At 42.5% G+C, this 15,239-nt stretch overlaps 1 protein-coding gene and 1 long non-coding RNA gene across 4 annotated transcripts in view; one reads left to right on the forward strand and one right to left on the reverse strand.

The window, feature by feature from the left end:
• LOC138854372 (uncharacterized) overlaps window positions 1–15,239 on the forward strand; it is a 704,854-nt gene that overhangs the window by 262,343 nt on the left and 427,272 nt on the right. The gene's annotated exons all lie outside the window — the stretch shown is intronic.
• Window positions 1–15,239, reverse strand: part of LOC128700674 (stomatin-like protein 1) — a 69,019-nt gene that overhangs the window by 17,080 nt on the left and 36,700 nt on the right. For both annotated transcript variants that reach the window (XM_053793967.2, XM_053793966.2), the window contains exon 9: window positions 14,451–14,600. In XM_053793967.2, coding sequence (XP_053649942.1) covers window positions 14,451–14,600 — 150 coding nt within the window. The remainder of the gene's footprint in view (window positions 1–14,450; window positions 14,601–15,239) is intronic.

Genomic DNA, 15,239 nt, shown 5'->3' on the forward strand with positions numbered 1-15,239 from the left:
TAAATCAACTTTTTATATCCTTTAATTTCTTCCCTTATTTCTGAATTACTTTTTTTTTTTTTTTTTTCAAAAATAACTTTTTCCTCTTGATAACATTCTTACTCAATGTTTTGTTAATACCAAATTCTCCTCTGCCTGTTCTTAAATTCCTATTCAATCATTCTGCTCCTCTTGCACGCACGCGTGCGCGCGCGCACACACACACACACACACACACACACACACACACACACACACACACACACACACACACACACACACACACACACACACACACACACACACAATCAGTGAAGATAAGGGCCAGGAGCTATGACTCGACCCCTGCAACCACAAATAGGTGAGTACACACACACACACTACCACACACACACTACCACACACACTACCACACACACACTACCACACACACACTACCACACACACACTACCACACACACTACCACACACACACTACCACACACACTACCACACACGCTACCACACACACACACTCAGTGTTGGAAAGGAAACTGAAGGTATGGTACACAAACGCTGATGGAATAACAAATAAGTGGGAGGAGTGGCATGAAAGAGTCAAAGAAGCATCACCGGACATCATAGCTCTCACAGAAACCAAGCTTACAGGTATGATAACAGATGCCATCTTTCCAACGGGATACCAAATCCTGAGGAAAGACAGAGGGAACAGGGGGGGTGGAGGAGTGGCGTTGCTGATCAAAAATCGCTGGAATTTTGATGAGCTGGAGAGAGGAGATAGCGGAGAAGAAAGTGATTACATAGTGGGAACACTTCACTCTGGAGGTCCCAAGGTGGTATTAGCAGTGATGTATAACCCACCACAGAACAGCAGGAGGCCAAGGCAAGAGTACGACGAGAGCAATAGAGCGATGGTTGACACACTGGCTAGAGTGGCCAGAAGAGCTCATGCATGCAGGGCAAAGCTCCTGATCATGGGTGACTTTAACCACAAGGAGATCGATTGGGAGAACTTGGACCCACATGGGGGCCAAGATACATGGAGGGCTAAGATGATGGAGGTGGTACTGGAGAACTTCATGTACCAACACGTAAGGGACACTACAAGAGAGAGAGGAGAGGATGAACCAGCAAGGCTGGACTTAGTATTCACCTTCAGTAGTGCAGATATCGAGGACATCACATATGAAAGACCCCTTGGGGCCAGTGACCATGTGGTTTTAAGCTTCGAATACACAGTAGAGCTACAAGTGGAGGGAGAAGCAGGAAGGCCAGGACGAATGAAGCCAAACTACAAGAAAGGGGACTACACAGGAATGAGATACTACCTGAACGGGGTTCAGTGGGACAGAGAACTGGCAGGGAAGCCAGTTAATGAGATGATGGAATATGTAGCAACAAAATGCAAGGAGGCTGAGGAGAGGTTTGTACCCAAGGGTAACAGGATTAATGAAAAAGCCAGGATGAGCCCATGGTTTACCCAAAGGTGCAGGGAGGCAAAAACCAAGTGTGCTAGGGAATGGAAGAAATATAGAAGGCAAAGGACCCAGGAGAATAAGGAGAACAGTCGTAGAGCCAGAAACGAATATGCACAGATAAGAAGGGAGGCCCAAAGACAATATGAAAATGACATAGCAGCGAAAGCCAAATCTGACCCGAAACTGTTGTACAGCCACATCAGGAGGAAAACAACAGTCAAGGACCAGGTAATCAGGCTAAGGAAGGAAGGAGGAGAGACAACAAGAAATGACCGTGAAGTATGTGAAGAACTCGACAAGAGATTCAAAGAAGTGTTCACAGAGGAGACAGAAGGGACTCCAGAAAGACAGAGAGGTGGGGCACACCACCAAGTGCTGGACACAGTGCACACAACCGAGGAAGAAGTGAAGAGGCTTCTGAGTGAGCTAGATACCTCAAAGGCAATGGGGCCAGATAACATCTCCCCATGGGTATTGAGAGAGGGAGCAGAGGTGCTATGTGTACCCCTAACAACAATATTCAATACATCTATTGAAACAGGGAGATTGCCTGAGGCATGGAAGACAGCAAATGTAGTCCCAATCTTTAAAAAAGGAGACAGACATGAAGCATTAAACTACAGACCAGTGTCACTGACATGTATAGTATGCAAAATCATGGAGAAGATTATCAGGAGAAGAGTGGTGGAACACCTAGAAAGGAATGATCTCATCACCAGCAGCCAACATGGTTTCAGGGACGGGAAATCCTGTGTCACAAACCTACTGGAGTTCTATGACATGGTGACAGCAGTAAGACAAGAGAGAGAGGGGTGGGTGGATTGCATTTTCTTGGACTGCAAGAAGGCGTTTGACACAGTTCCACACAAGAGATTGGTGCAAAAACTGGAGGACCAAGCAGGGATAACAGGGAAGGCACTACAATGGATCAGGGAATACTTGTCAGGAAGACAGCAGCGAGTCATGGTACGTGGCGAGGTGTCAGAGTGGGCACCTGTGACCAGCGGGGTCCCGCAGGGGTCAGTCCTAGGACCAGTGCTGTTTCTGGTTTTTGTGAACGACATGACGGAAGGAATAGACTCTGAGGTGTCCCTGTTTGCAGATGACGTGAAGTTGATGAGAAGAATACACTCGATCGAAGACCAGGCAGAACTACAAAGGGATCTGGACAGGCTGCAGACCTGGTCCAGCAATTGGCTCCTGGAGTTCAATCCCACCAAGTGCAAAGTCATGAAGATTGGGGAAGGGCAAAGAAGGCCGCAGACGGAGTACAGTCTAGGGGGTCAGAGACTACAAACCTCACTCAAGGAAAAAGATCTTGGGGTGAGTATAACACCAGGCACATCTCCTGAAGCGCACATCAACCAAATAACTGCTGCAGCATATGGGCGCCTAGCAAACCTCAGAACAGCATTCCGACATCTTAATAAGGAATCATTCAGGACCCTGTACACCGTGTATGTTAGGCCCATATTGGAGTATGCGGCACCAGTTTGGAACCCACACCTAGCCAAGCACGTGAAGAAACTAGAGAAAGTGCAAAGGTTTGCAACAAGACAAGTCCCAGAGCTAAGAGGTATGTCCTACGAGGAGAGGTTAAGGGAAATCAACCTGACGACACTGGAGGACAGGAGAGATAGGGGGGACATGATAACGACACACAAAATACTGAGAGGAATTGACAAGGTGGACAAAGACAGGATGTTCCAGAGATTGGACACAGTAACAAGGGGACACAGTTGGAAGCTGAAGACACAGATGAATCACAGGGATGTTAGGAAGTATTTCTTCAGCCACAGAGTAGTCAGTAAGTGGAATAGTTTGGGAAGCGATGTAGTGGAGGCAGGATCCATACATAGATTTAAGCAGAGGTATGATAAAGCTCATGGCTCAGGGAGAGTGACCTAGTAGCGATCAGTGAAGAGGCGGGGCCAGGAGCTCGTACTCGACCCCCGCAACCTCAACTAGGCGAGTACTCAGGGATCAGATGACAATGGTACTGCTGGGAGGAATGGATGGAGGAACAGTGGAAAAGGATAGAGCAAGAATGGGAGAGAAAATTAGGAGAGCTTTCTGAAAAAATGGAGAGAGAGCTCTCTGTGAAATGGGAAAAGAGGTTGGAGTAGGAGACGAAGAATTGGGAGGCACAAGTCGAAACTGCAGTAGCCAGGGTAAAGGTAATAGAATTTGAGGTAAACAGGCTGAAGCAAGTCTCAGGGGTAGTGACCAGAGAAGACACACCATACGAAGATGAGAGGCTGAACAGGAAGGAAGGAGATATGAATTATGCTAAGGTCATATCAGCCTGCAAAGAAGGGCCAGGGAGTGGAAGGGAAGAGCAGATGGGTGCAGATGGAGAGGGAGATAGGTCGAATGCTGAGGCACAACCATGCTACCAAGAGCCACTGGAAAAATCAAGGGAGAAAATGACCACATACAGACAGGAACCAGAGTCACAGAGGGAGAGGCAATGGGAGAAGGAAAGGGCAAAATCAGTGATTATCCATGGGCTTCGGGAGAGAGAGGAAAGGACACACACTGAAAGACGGCAGGAAGAAAGAAAGGAGATTGAGAAAATCATCACGGAAATAGAGGGAGAAGACATGGATGAGATTGTAAATTTTCAGAGAATAGGGGGGTACTTGAAGGGGAGAAACCGACCGATCAAGCTGATTCTCAGGACAGAAACAGTGCGGAACAGGATCCTCCAAGAGAAACCACGGTTGAAAAGCTAGGAAGAGTACAAGAAGGTGTTCCTAGACAGAGACAGAACACAGAGAGACGGCAGCTGAGGGAGAGGACAAAAAAGCGAAAGGAGCTAGGAAAGGAGACAAGGATCTAACCAGCAGAGGTCAGTCAGAGCAGCAAGGGCAAGCACACACACAACTATCCTCAGAACCCCACAACCTATCACACCATCCCAACACACAATACAATCCATACCCACAGCTTCCACCCAACCCCCAACCATAGAATCCCACAGTATGCTACCAGGTCTCCCACCCCCACAGGCCCCCCAAACCACAGTGTTGGAAAGGAAACTGAAGGTATGGTACACAAACGCTGATGGAATAACAAACAAGTGGGAGGAGTGGCACGAAAGAGTCAAAGAGGCATCACCAGACATCATAGCGATCACAGAAACCAAGCTTACAGGTATAATAACAGATGCCATCTTTCCAGCGGGATACCAGATCCTGAGAAAAGACAGAAGGAACAGGGGGGTGGAGGAGTGGCATTGCTGATCAAACACCGATGGAATTTTGATGAGCTGGAGAGAGGAGACAGCGGAGAAGAAAGTGATTACATAGCGGGAACGCTTCACTCTGGTGGTCCCAAGGTGATAATTGCAGTGATGTATAACCCACCACAGAACAGCAGGAGGCCAAGGCAAGAGTATGACGAGAGCAATAGAGCGATGGTTGACACACTGGCTGCAGTGGCCAGAAGAGCTCATGCATGCAGGGCAAAGCTCCTGATCATGGGCGACTTTAACCACAAGGAGATCGAATGGGAGAACTTGGAGCCACATGGGGGCCAAGATACATGGAGGGCTAAAATGATGGAGGTGGTACCGGAAAACTTCATGTACCAACACGTAAGGGACACTACAAGAGAGAGAGGAGAGGATGAACCAGCAAGACTGGACTTAGTATTCACCTTGAGTAGTGCAGATATTGAGGACATCACACATGAAAGACCCCTTGGGGCCAGCGATCATGTGGTTTTGAGCTTCGAATACACAGTAGAGCTACAAGTGGAGGGGGAAGCAGGAAGGCCAGGACAAATGAAACCAAGCTACAGGAAAGGGGACTACACAGGAATGAGGAACTTCCTGAATGAGGTTCAGTGGGACAGAGAACTGGCAGGGAAGCCAGTTAATGAGATGATGGAATATGTAGCAACAATGTGCAAGGAGGCTGAGGAGAGGTTTGTACCCAAGGGTAACAGGAATAATGGAAAAGCCAGGATGAGCCCATGGTTCACCCAAAGAGGCAAGGAGGCAAAAACCAAGTGTGCTAGGGAATGGAAGAAATATAGAAGGCAAAGGACCCAGGAGAATAAGGAGAGCAGTCGTAGAGCCAGAAACGAATATGCACAGATAAGAAGGGAGGCCCAACGTCAATATGAAAAGGACATAGCAGCAAAAGCCAAATCTGACCCGAAGCTGTTATACAGCCACATCAGGAAGAAAACAACCATCAAGGACCAGGTCATCAGGCTAAGGAAGGAAGGAGGAGAGACAACAAGAAATGACCGTGAAGTATGTGAGGAACTCAACAAGAGATTCAAAGAAGTGTTCACAGAGGAGACAGAAGGGGCTCCAGAAAGACGGAGAGGTGGGGTACACCACCATGTGCTGGACACAGTACACACAACCGAGGAAGAAGTGAAGAGGCTTCTGAGTGAGCTAGATACCTCAAAGGCAATGGGGCCAGATAACATCTCTCCATGGGTCCTGAGAGAGGGAGCAGAGGCGCTATGTGTACCCCTAACAACAATATTCAATACATCTATCGAAACAGGGAGATTCCTTGAGGCATGGAAGACAGCAAATGTGGTCCCAATCTTTAAAAAAGAAGACAGACATGAACCACTAAACTACAGACCAGTGTCACTGACATGTATAGCATGCAAAATCATGGAAAAGATTGTCAGGAGAAGAATGGTGGAACATCTAGAAAGGAATGATCTCATCACCAGCAGCCAACATGGTTTCAGAGACGGGAAATCCTGTGTCACAAACCTACTGGAGTTCTATGACATGGTGACAGCAGTAAGACAAGAGAGAGAGGGGTGGGTGGATTGCATTTTCTTGGACTGCAAGAAGGCATTTGACACAGTACCACACAAGAGATTAGTACAAAAACTGGAGGACCAAGCAGGGAAGGCACTTCAATGGATCAGGGAATACTTGTCAGGAAGACAGCAGCGAGTAATGGTACGTGGCGAGGTGTCAGAGTGGGCACCTGTGACCAGCGGGGTCCCACAGGGGTCAGTCCTAGGACCAGTGCTGTTTCTGGTATTTGTGAACGACATGACTGAAGGATAAATCTTGAGGTGTCCCTGTTTGCAGATGACGTGAAGTTGATGAGAAGAGTTCATTCGATCGAAGACCAGGCAGAAATACAAAGGGATCTGGACAGGCTGCAGACCTGGTCCAGCAACTGGCTCCTGGAGTTCAATCCCACCAAGTGCAAAGTCATGAGGATTGGGGAAGGGCAAAGAAGACCGCAGACAGAGTACAGTCTAGGGGGCCAGAGACTACAAACATCACTCAAGGAAAAAGATCTTGGGGTGAGTATAACACGAGGCACATCTCCTGAAGCGCACATCAACCAAATAACTGCCGCAGCATATGGGCGCCTGGCAAACCTCAGAACAGCATTCCGACATCTTAATAAGGAATCGTTCAGGACCCTGTACACCGTGTACGTTAGGCCCATATTGGAGTATGCGGCACCAGTTTGGAACCCACACCTAGCCAAGCATGTAAAGAAACTAGAGAAAGTGCAAAGGTTTGCAACAAGACTAGTCCCAGAGTTAAGAGGTATGTCCTATGAGGAGAGGTTAAGGGAAATCAATCTGACGACACTGGAGGACAGGAGAGATAGGGGGGACATGATAACGACTTATAAAATACTGAGAGGAATTGACAAGGTGGACAAAGACAGGATGTTCCAGAGACTGGACAGAGCAACACGGGGACACAGTTGGAAGCTGAAGACACAGATGAATCAAAGGGATGTTAGGAAGTATTTCTTCAGCCACAGAGTAGTCAGGAAGTGGAATAGTTTGGGAAGCGATGTAGTGGAGGCAGGATCCATACATAGCTTTAAGCAGAGGTACGACAAAGCTCATGGTTCAGGGAGAGTGACCTAGTAGCGACCAGTGAAGAGGCGGGGCCAGGAGCTTGGACTCGATCCCTGCAACCTCAACTAGGTGAGAACTAGGTGAGTACACACACACACACACACACACGTACTCATATACAACAGGCCTAGTGTCTAATCGACATGTGCCTAGGACAAAATGGTAACTAACACACACACACACACACACACACACACACACACACACACACACACACACACACACACACACACACACACACACACAAGGTTAGTCCCAGAGCTCAAGGGAATGTCGTACGAGGAAAGGTTAAGGGAAATCGGACTGACGACACTGGAGGACAGAAGGGTCAGGGGAGACATAATAACGACATACAAGATACTGCGGGGAATAGACAAGGTGGACAGAGATAGGATGTTCCAGAGAGGGGACACAGGGACAAGGGGTCACGACTGGAAGCTGAAGACTCAGACGAGTCACAGGGACGTTAGGAAGTATTTCTTCAGTCATAGAGCTGTCAGGAAGTGGAATAGCCTAGCAAATGAAGTAGTGGAGGCAGGAACCATACATAGTTTTAAGAAGAGGTATGATACAGCTCAGGAAGCAGAGAGAGAGATTACCTAGTAGCGATCAGTGAAGAGGCGGGGCCAGGAGCTGAGTCTTGACCCTTGCAACCACAATTAGGTGAGTACAATTAGGTGAGTACACACACACACACACATGTACTCATATACAATAGGCCTAGTGTCTAATCGACATGTGTCTAGGACAAAATGGTAACTAACACACACACACACACACACACACACACACACACACACACACACACACACACACACACACACACACACACACACACACACACACACACTCACACACACTCACACTCATACACACACTCATACAAACTCATACACACACATGCACACACATACGTACACACACACGTACACACGTTTATTATGTACCCTGCCCCTCTTCACATGGCAAACATTTCTGTTTTGTATACATAATATACAGTATAGTGATGCCAACACTCTTATATGGGTGTGAAACATAGGTTTTAAATGCTGAAGCAAGGAGGGGCTGGAAGCAATGGAGATGTCATGTCTGAAGGCAATGTGTAGTGTAAATATTATGCAAAGAATTCATGATTTGTAGATTACAAGGAGTTATGCAATTACTAAAAGTATTATCCAGAGGGCTAAGGAAGGGTTGCTGAAGTGGTTCAGATGAGAGAAGTAGCCAAATAGGATGACACAGACGAAAGGCAAGGTAAGGGTCATCCTAGGACATTGGAGGGACAGGGGTAAAGGAGGTTTTATATGCTAGGGGCTTGGACATCCAATAAACATGTGTGTGAGCATGTTAGACAGGAGTGAGTGGAGGCAAGTGTTTTTTATTTGACATGCTGTTGGGGTGTGAGCAAGGTGGCATTTATGAAGGGATTCAGGGAAAACCGGTTAGCTGGACTAGTCTTGGAGATGGGAAGTAGTATCTGCACTCTGAAGGAAGGGTGGGGATGCTTGCAGTTTTGAACTGTAGCATTGGCACTCCTCTGGCAAGACAGTGATGGAGTGAGTGATGGTGAAAGTGTTTCTTTTTTTTCAGGTCACCCTACCTTGGTGGAAGATGGCTGATGTGTTAAGAAAAGAACAAAAATACATGTATGAGATTAAGGCAGATGCTAAAAGCAGGTGGGGATATAGTGTTGGAGTGGTTAGTGTTTTTAATATATGCATGAAAGGAAAGTAACAAAGGATTAGCTGAGAGTACATAGTTGTGTTGAATAAGGGAAAAGGGAACAAGAGAGAATGCAATAATTATTGGGAGATTAAGCTTCCTGAGTATACCTGCTAAAGCTTATGGAATTATAAATAAATGTTAATGTAAAAACAGAAAGTAGGATTGCAGAGGAGTGAAGAGGGATTTAGGAAGAGTGGGAGATATGCAGACCAAGTGTTTACACTGCAGCATATAAGTGAGCAGTACTCAGAAAAGGCACATGATAGGGTGGATAGGAGAGCCATGTGGCTGATGTTGCAAATGTATGGAATAGGAGATAGGTTACTGAAAGCAGCTAAGAGATTTTATGGAGAAAGAGGCTCAGGTTAGGGTAAGTATGAGGAAAGGTGACTACTTAGCAGTGAAAGTAAGACTTAGACCCAAGCATATTGTCAATATGGTTGTTTAATATATTCACAGGTGCAGTTGTAAAAGAAGTGTTACAGGGTGTTGGGAAGAAGTTTGGAACTGAATGATGCTAGAACTGACATAAAGTGGGAGTTCTCAAAGTTGCTTTTTGCTGCTGCTGAGGTTTTTTTTTTTTTTTGGGGGGGGGGGGGTGGATTCTGAAGGCAAATGGCAAAGATTGGTGGACAAATTTGAGAGGGTATGTAAATAAAGAAAATTAAAAGTGAACAATGAAAAGAAGGTGGTGAGGATAATCCCAGACAATGACAGAATGAATATCAGACTGGAGGGAGTAGGGAGGATGTAGATGAATTTAGATATTGGGAAGTGGACATGTCAGTAGATGGCTCTGTAAAACGAGGCAAACCATAGAATAGATGAGAAAAAAGGTGGGTGGTGCATTGAGGCATCTGTGGGGAAAAAAAAAAAAAGTGATTTATTTATGGAGGCACGTGGAATGTACCCGAGAACAGTGCCACCAACACTTTCACATGGATGTGAGGCACAAGTTTTGAATGTGCAGCGAGGAGGTTAAAGGCAGTGGAGACGTAACATTGGAGAGCAATGTGTGGTGTGAACATCATGCAAAGAATTCGAGGTGTAGAAATTAAACAGCGATGTGGAGCCACCAAGAGTGTAATTCAGAGGGCTGAGGATGTTTATTGAGGTGGTTTTGGCATACAGAGGGGATGGAAAAGGATAGAATAATGATAATGCATAAATCTGGGGTGGAAATTGTGAGTAGCAGGGGTTATCCCAGGAATGGTTAGAGGGAAGGGGTAAAGAGGCATTGAGTTTAATGGCTTGAGCACCCAGCAGGCTTGTGTGAGTGTGTTACACAGGGATGAATGAAGAAGTGTTTTTTTAGTGAATGTGCTGAAGAAGTGTCAGCCAGGTAACTTACATGAAGGGATTAAGGCAAAAATCTGTTAGTCAGACTTGAGTCCTGGAGGTGGGAACAGCAGTACCTACACTCTGAAGGAGGGATGAAAATGTTGCAATCAGAGGGTAATCTGAAATGTGATGCTAGCACACTTCTGAAAAGACAGCAATTGAATGATTGATGGTAGATGCACTTCTTTGGGTAACCCTGCCTTGGTGGGAGATGCCCACTGAGGTAGGATTATCCCCCCTTTCCCCCCCCCCAAAAAAAAAAATCACCATCGTTCATTCGATCACTGTCTCACCAGAAGTGTGCTGACATCAGTCTACCACATGCAGCTACTTGTTATAAATCACCTTTCATTCCCCTACTAGTTTATTATAATCATAGCTAAGCACTAAACCCACAAGGGTCATACAGCTTGCTAGTTTAAATATTTATTAATGTGCGAAGAGTAACATAGGGCAGTGCATGGTCTCTGAACAAGCAATGTGGAAGAGTAGTAACTGCATTCTGAAGGTGGGGCGAGGATGGTGCAGTCAGAATGAATAAATTATGATGGTGAATGTGATCCCTTTTTACAGTCACTCCTCCTTGGCAGAAGATGGCCGATGAGATAAAAAAAAACATCAACTGAAAACTGTTCTGTATTTCACCAGTAAAGCTAATAATATATATGTGTACTTTTTAAAAGACATAACTCGAAAAAAAATTACCTCGAAATTAAAATTAAAAAACAACTCATGATTAACAGTGAAATTTATATGCATCATTCTGGCAAATACTGCATTCACTTCCTAAAAATTAACATAATAGCACAATGTTTCAGTCCTAAGATGTTGCTCAGAAGGAAAGAAATACATTTTGGCTAAACATCTACTGTCACATATGTTGGAAAGGTATTACAAGCACTCTAAGGATAACTATGGAAAACATTAACACCTTCAACATTTTCATCATGCATATATAATACACTAACTAGCATGTCATATCCCAAGAATGCAAGCTACTGAGGGCACAGTTACTAATGTATACCTACTGTAGCTATGTTAGTACATGGCATCATCTTGTCAAGACTGCAAAACACCGTGTGTAACTTGCACATGTTCGCAGGAAACAAGGCAATAACAGGTGACCTGTTCATGCCAAGTCACACAAGCAATCTTCACATGCCACCTGACACATGCAGACGGCTACAGAAGTTGTTCCACATTTTACGTGCAATATACTCAGTTTTGCGTTTCTTTGCAAAATAGCAACCTATCAAAATCTTGGTGGTGGCATCAAGGTAAATTAGAGCTACCAGTTGTTTGGCACCATTGGAATTTGTTTGTTTTTTACACAAGTACTTAATAAATATAGATCATAGTTTAAAAGAACTTGGAAGATCTATAAATGTAACCCTGAGTAATTGAATTAATCAAGAGAATATACATTAACCCTTTCAGGGTCGACAGGCCCTCTCCCAGACTTATTCTCGGGGGTCAACAAATTATCAAAAAAAAAAAATTATTTTTCTTACAAAAAGATAGAGAATCTTTTCCCGATCATAATGACACCAAAAGTATGAAATTTGATGGAAAACTTAAGGAATTATGCTCTCGCGAAGTTAGCGGTCTCGACGATGTTTACGCATCAGCGATTTTGCCCACTTTGAGCCCTATTTTCGGCCAATTCCAGTGTACTAGTCAACAAAAATCATAACTATTTCGCTAGAACTCCGTTTTTTTTCTATTGAATGAGTACAAGAAACCACCCATTCACCGATTTCAACTATCCAATAAAGTGGTCAGAATTTAGCAATTTTGCCAATTTCACACAAATTTCAAAAGATGCCAATTTCCAAATAGGGTCCAGAATAAACAAGACAGACATTCCTGGCACTAAAATAACATTTCCTCTGTTCATTAGTCACGTCCCCACACCCCTCTTACATTCTTTTGCTTTCCACTTTGAATTTTTATTCTCACAAAAAAATAGATGATTTACTGTTATGCAGACTACTGCATTAGTGTAGAAATGGTATAAATAATATCAGCGCACTTGTGAAAAAATATTAGACTCACAAGCTGATGTGTATTGGACACGTAGCATGATTTGTTTGCTTTTGAAGTTTGGCAAAAATTGAAGGTTTCTGCTACTTTGAGCTCAATTTCAAGGTACTTTTCATTGTAAAACCAATCAAAATCATCTCAATTTCTGTAATATGTCTTCCATTCTAGAATACCATCATAAATACCATACGAAAATACAGTGCAAAGCCGCTGTTTTAAACCAAAAACAGTCAAATTTTTTTTTTCTCTAATTACGCACTGTGTGCTGCAGGATTTTTTTTTATACTGTGCACACTGACCACATAAACCCATTCTTTCATATGTAGTCCTACCAGCTTTCTCTCACTAGATTTGAGGGCACTAGAATTTAGGCGTACTAGTACGTCAAAAACCCTAGTGTGTAAGCCGTACTAGTACGTCAGATACCCTGAAAGGGGTTAATAATCTACACAACTGCCAATTGTCATGGCTATCAAGCTTGTTACAGAAGAATTTTAATTCAACTTCAATTCATCTTAAATTATATGCTTTAATTTTTTGAAGCAACTTAATTACCCACAAACTAACTTCATATTCTTGAACTTAAATTGCTCTTGCATATACCTGACTTCCACTTAAATAAACTTAAATTCTTCCATTACAGATAAAACTGCACCTAAAGTATTTTCATACATCCTGAATTGATTTACAAGGATCTGGACATGATGAAAATGTATTTTCACATCTGGAAATTATGTAAATTAGATGTTTTGGAGACTAGTTAATGAAGATCACTACAAAAGCATGTCATGAGTAACCTTCATTCCAAAATTATTAAAAATACCCAAGATTTAGACCAAAACAATGGATTACATGAAATAAATGAAAAACCTAAATGAGTTGTGTAATACATTCATCAAAAAAATTATTATCCATTAGAAAAAATAGTGCATTTCAGACCTTTGGCTACTGAAACAGGGTGACCTAAAAAGAAATTTTTCTTTTAAATTTAGTAATGTATACAGGAGAAGGGGTTACTAGCTCCTTGCTCCTGGCATTTTAGTTGCCTCTTACGAAATGCATGGTTTACGAACGAAGAACTCTGTTTCACTTCCCCATGAAGAAAATGATATTCTTTTATATGAATTTTTCAGTTAACACATACTATGTAAACTTTTATATCAGTCTTGTGTCTTTATTTTTAGAAAGATTGTACCTTATTATAATTGGCAACATCAAAGCCTAATAAATGATTTAGTTGTAATGGAATACTGTAACTTTAATGATCTTGCAGAAAAAAATTCTCCAAACAGCAAGCCAAAGATTCACGAGATGTTGTTTATGATAGTTAATGCATGAAATGGCAGATATTATAATGCATGACTGACAGATATTCTGATGAATGAATGGCAGATATCCTACACAGGTACTACTGTATAATCTTCCCTGCCATTGTATGGCAGTGAATTTAACGATCAGGTGCACGTGGAAGAACTGGAAATAAAAAGAAAAACTATGATCTAAATAAATATAATACCTTAAAAGATGCAGGAAGAAACCTGTTGATAAATGGTTAGTTACAATGCATGAATGTCCAGAAATGAAAACCATTGTTATCTGAAATATAACAGATAAAGGGTACATAATGCTGCTTTTCCTCAAACTGCTGCACTGGAATAACTTTATCTGAGGCAAATTTTACAAGAGAAGTTCCATGAAAGGACAAGATTTATAAAAAAGGAGAATCTTTGTATAGCACTAATATGCTCCTGTACATATTAGCTGGAAAACAGGACACAGGGAATGTGTAAATATTATTCAAATAACTATGGCATGAATAAAGGGTGATAACAAAACACCAATTAGAAAGAGAAACATATTATATACAGAATAAACTTCCCATTACCAACAAATATGATAAAGATAAAGTATGATGTAAGTGAATGAAGGTGAATAAAGTGTGATAAAAAAAAAAAACATCAATCTGAAGGAGAAACAGGACATTAAACATTAAATTTAAAATGAACTTGCCATTTCCAACAAAAATGATGAAGATTCCACCATCCTTTCCTTCCACCTGGAGTCTGTAGATTCCATGGGCCAGGTCGGCACCACCTGCACCATTGATAAGACTCTGGAGATGTTTCCCAAGTTTGGAGTGGGGTGATCGGCTGCTGGTTACTGCAAGGAAAGACCAACTGTTTCAAATCTTAACACCTTACAGTGCATGTGATACAAAACAAAAACCCTTAACTGCTTACAATTAAATGTTCAATATATCAAAACTGAATTCAGTCAAAAAATATACAGTATATCTAAAAAATATTAAAAATAAACCAAAAAAGTTAAAACATTTTGGAACTATAATGAATAACCACATAAAATTGAAAGGAATAATTTTTAAAAATATTAAAATAAGAAAACTCAATATCTTAGTACTGGATAAAAAAAACACAAAGTAAATATGCAAATGCACATACACATATGGTTAATAATCATCTCTGCAGAAAATTACATGTATATTGTATTTTTTTAGGCCAAGATTGTGATCTTAACTTGTGAAACAAAAATCAGTTTTCTTAAAAAGTAGAGAAATAACTCACTGTTTACCTGGTAAATATTGAGTTATTGCCTGAACATCACAAAATTAGTGTATTTGTAGTACAGTATTATTTAATGTCAATGAAATAACTAAATTTAGACCAGCCTAAGACAAGTTAACAAGAATTAAGGCAAATTATATTTTAACAAGGTAAGATTAAGTTGAAAAATTATCAGATGTAAAGTCAAAAACTTGTATACTATCATAATTCACAAAAA

The sequence above is a fragment of the Cherax quadricarinatus genome, chromosome 56, assembly GCF_038502225.1.
Source record: "Cherax quadricarinatus isolate ZL_2023a chromosome 56, ASM3850222v1, whole genome shotgun sequence".
NCBI lineage: Eukaryota > Metazoa > Arthropoda > Malacostraca > Decapoda > Parastacidae > Cherax > Cherax quadricarinatus.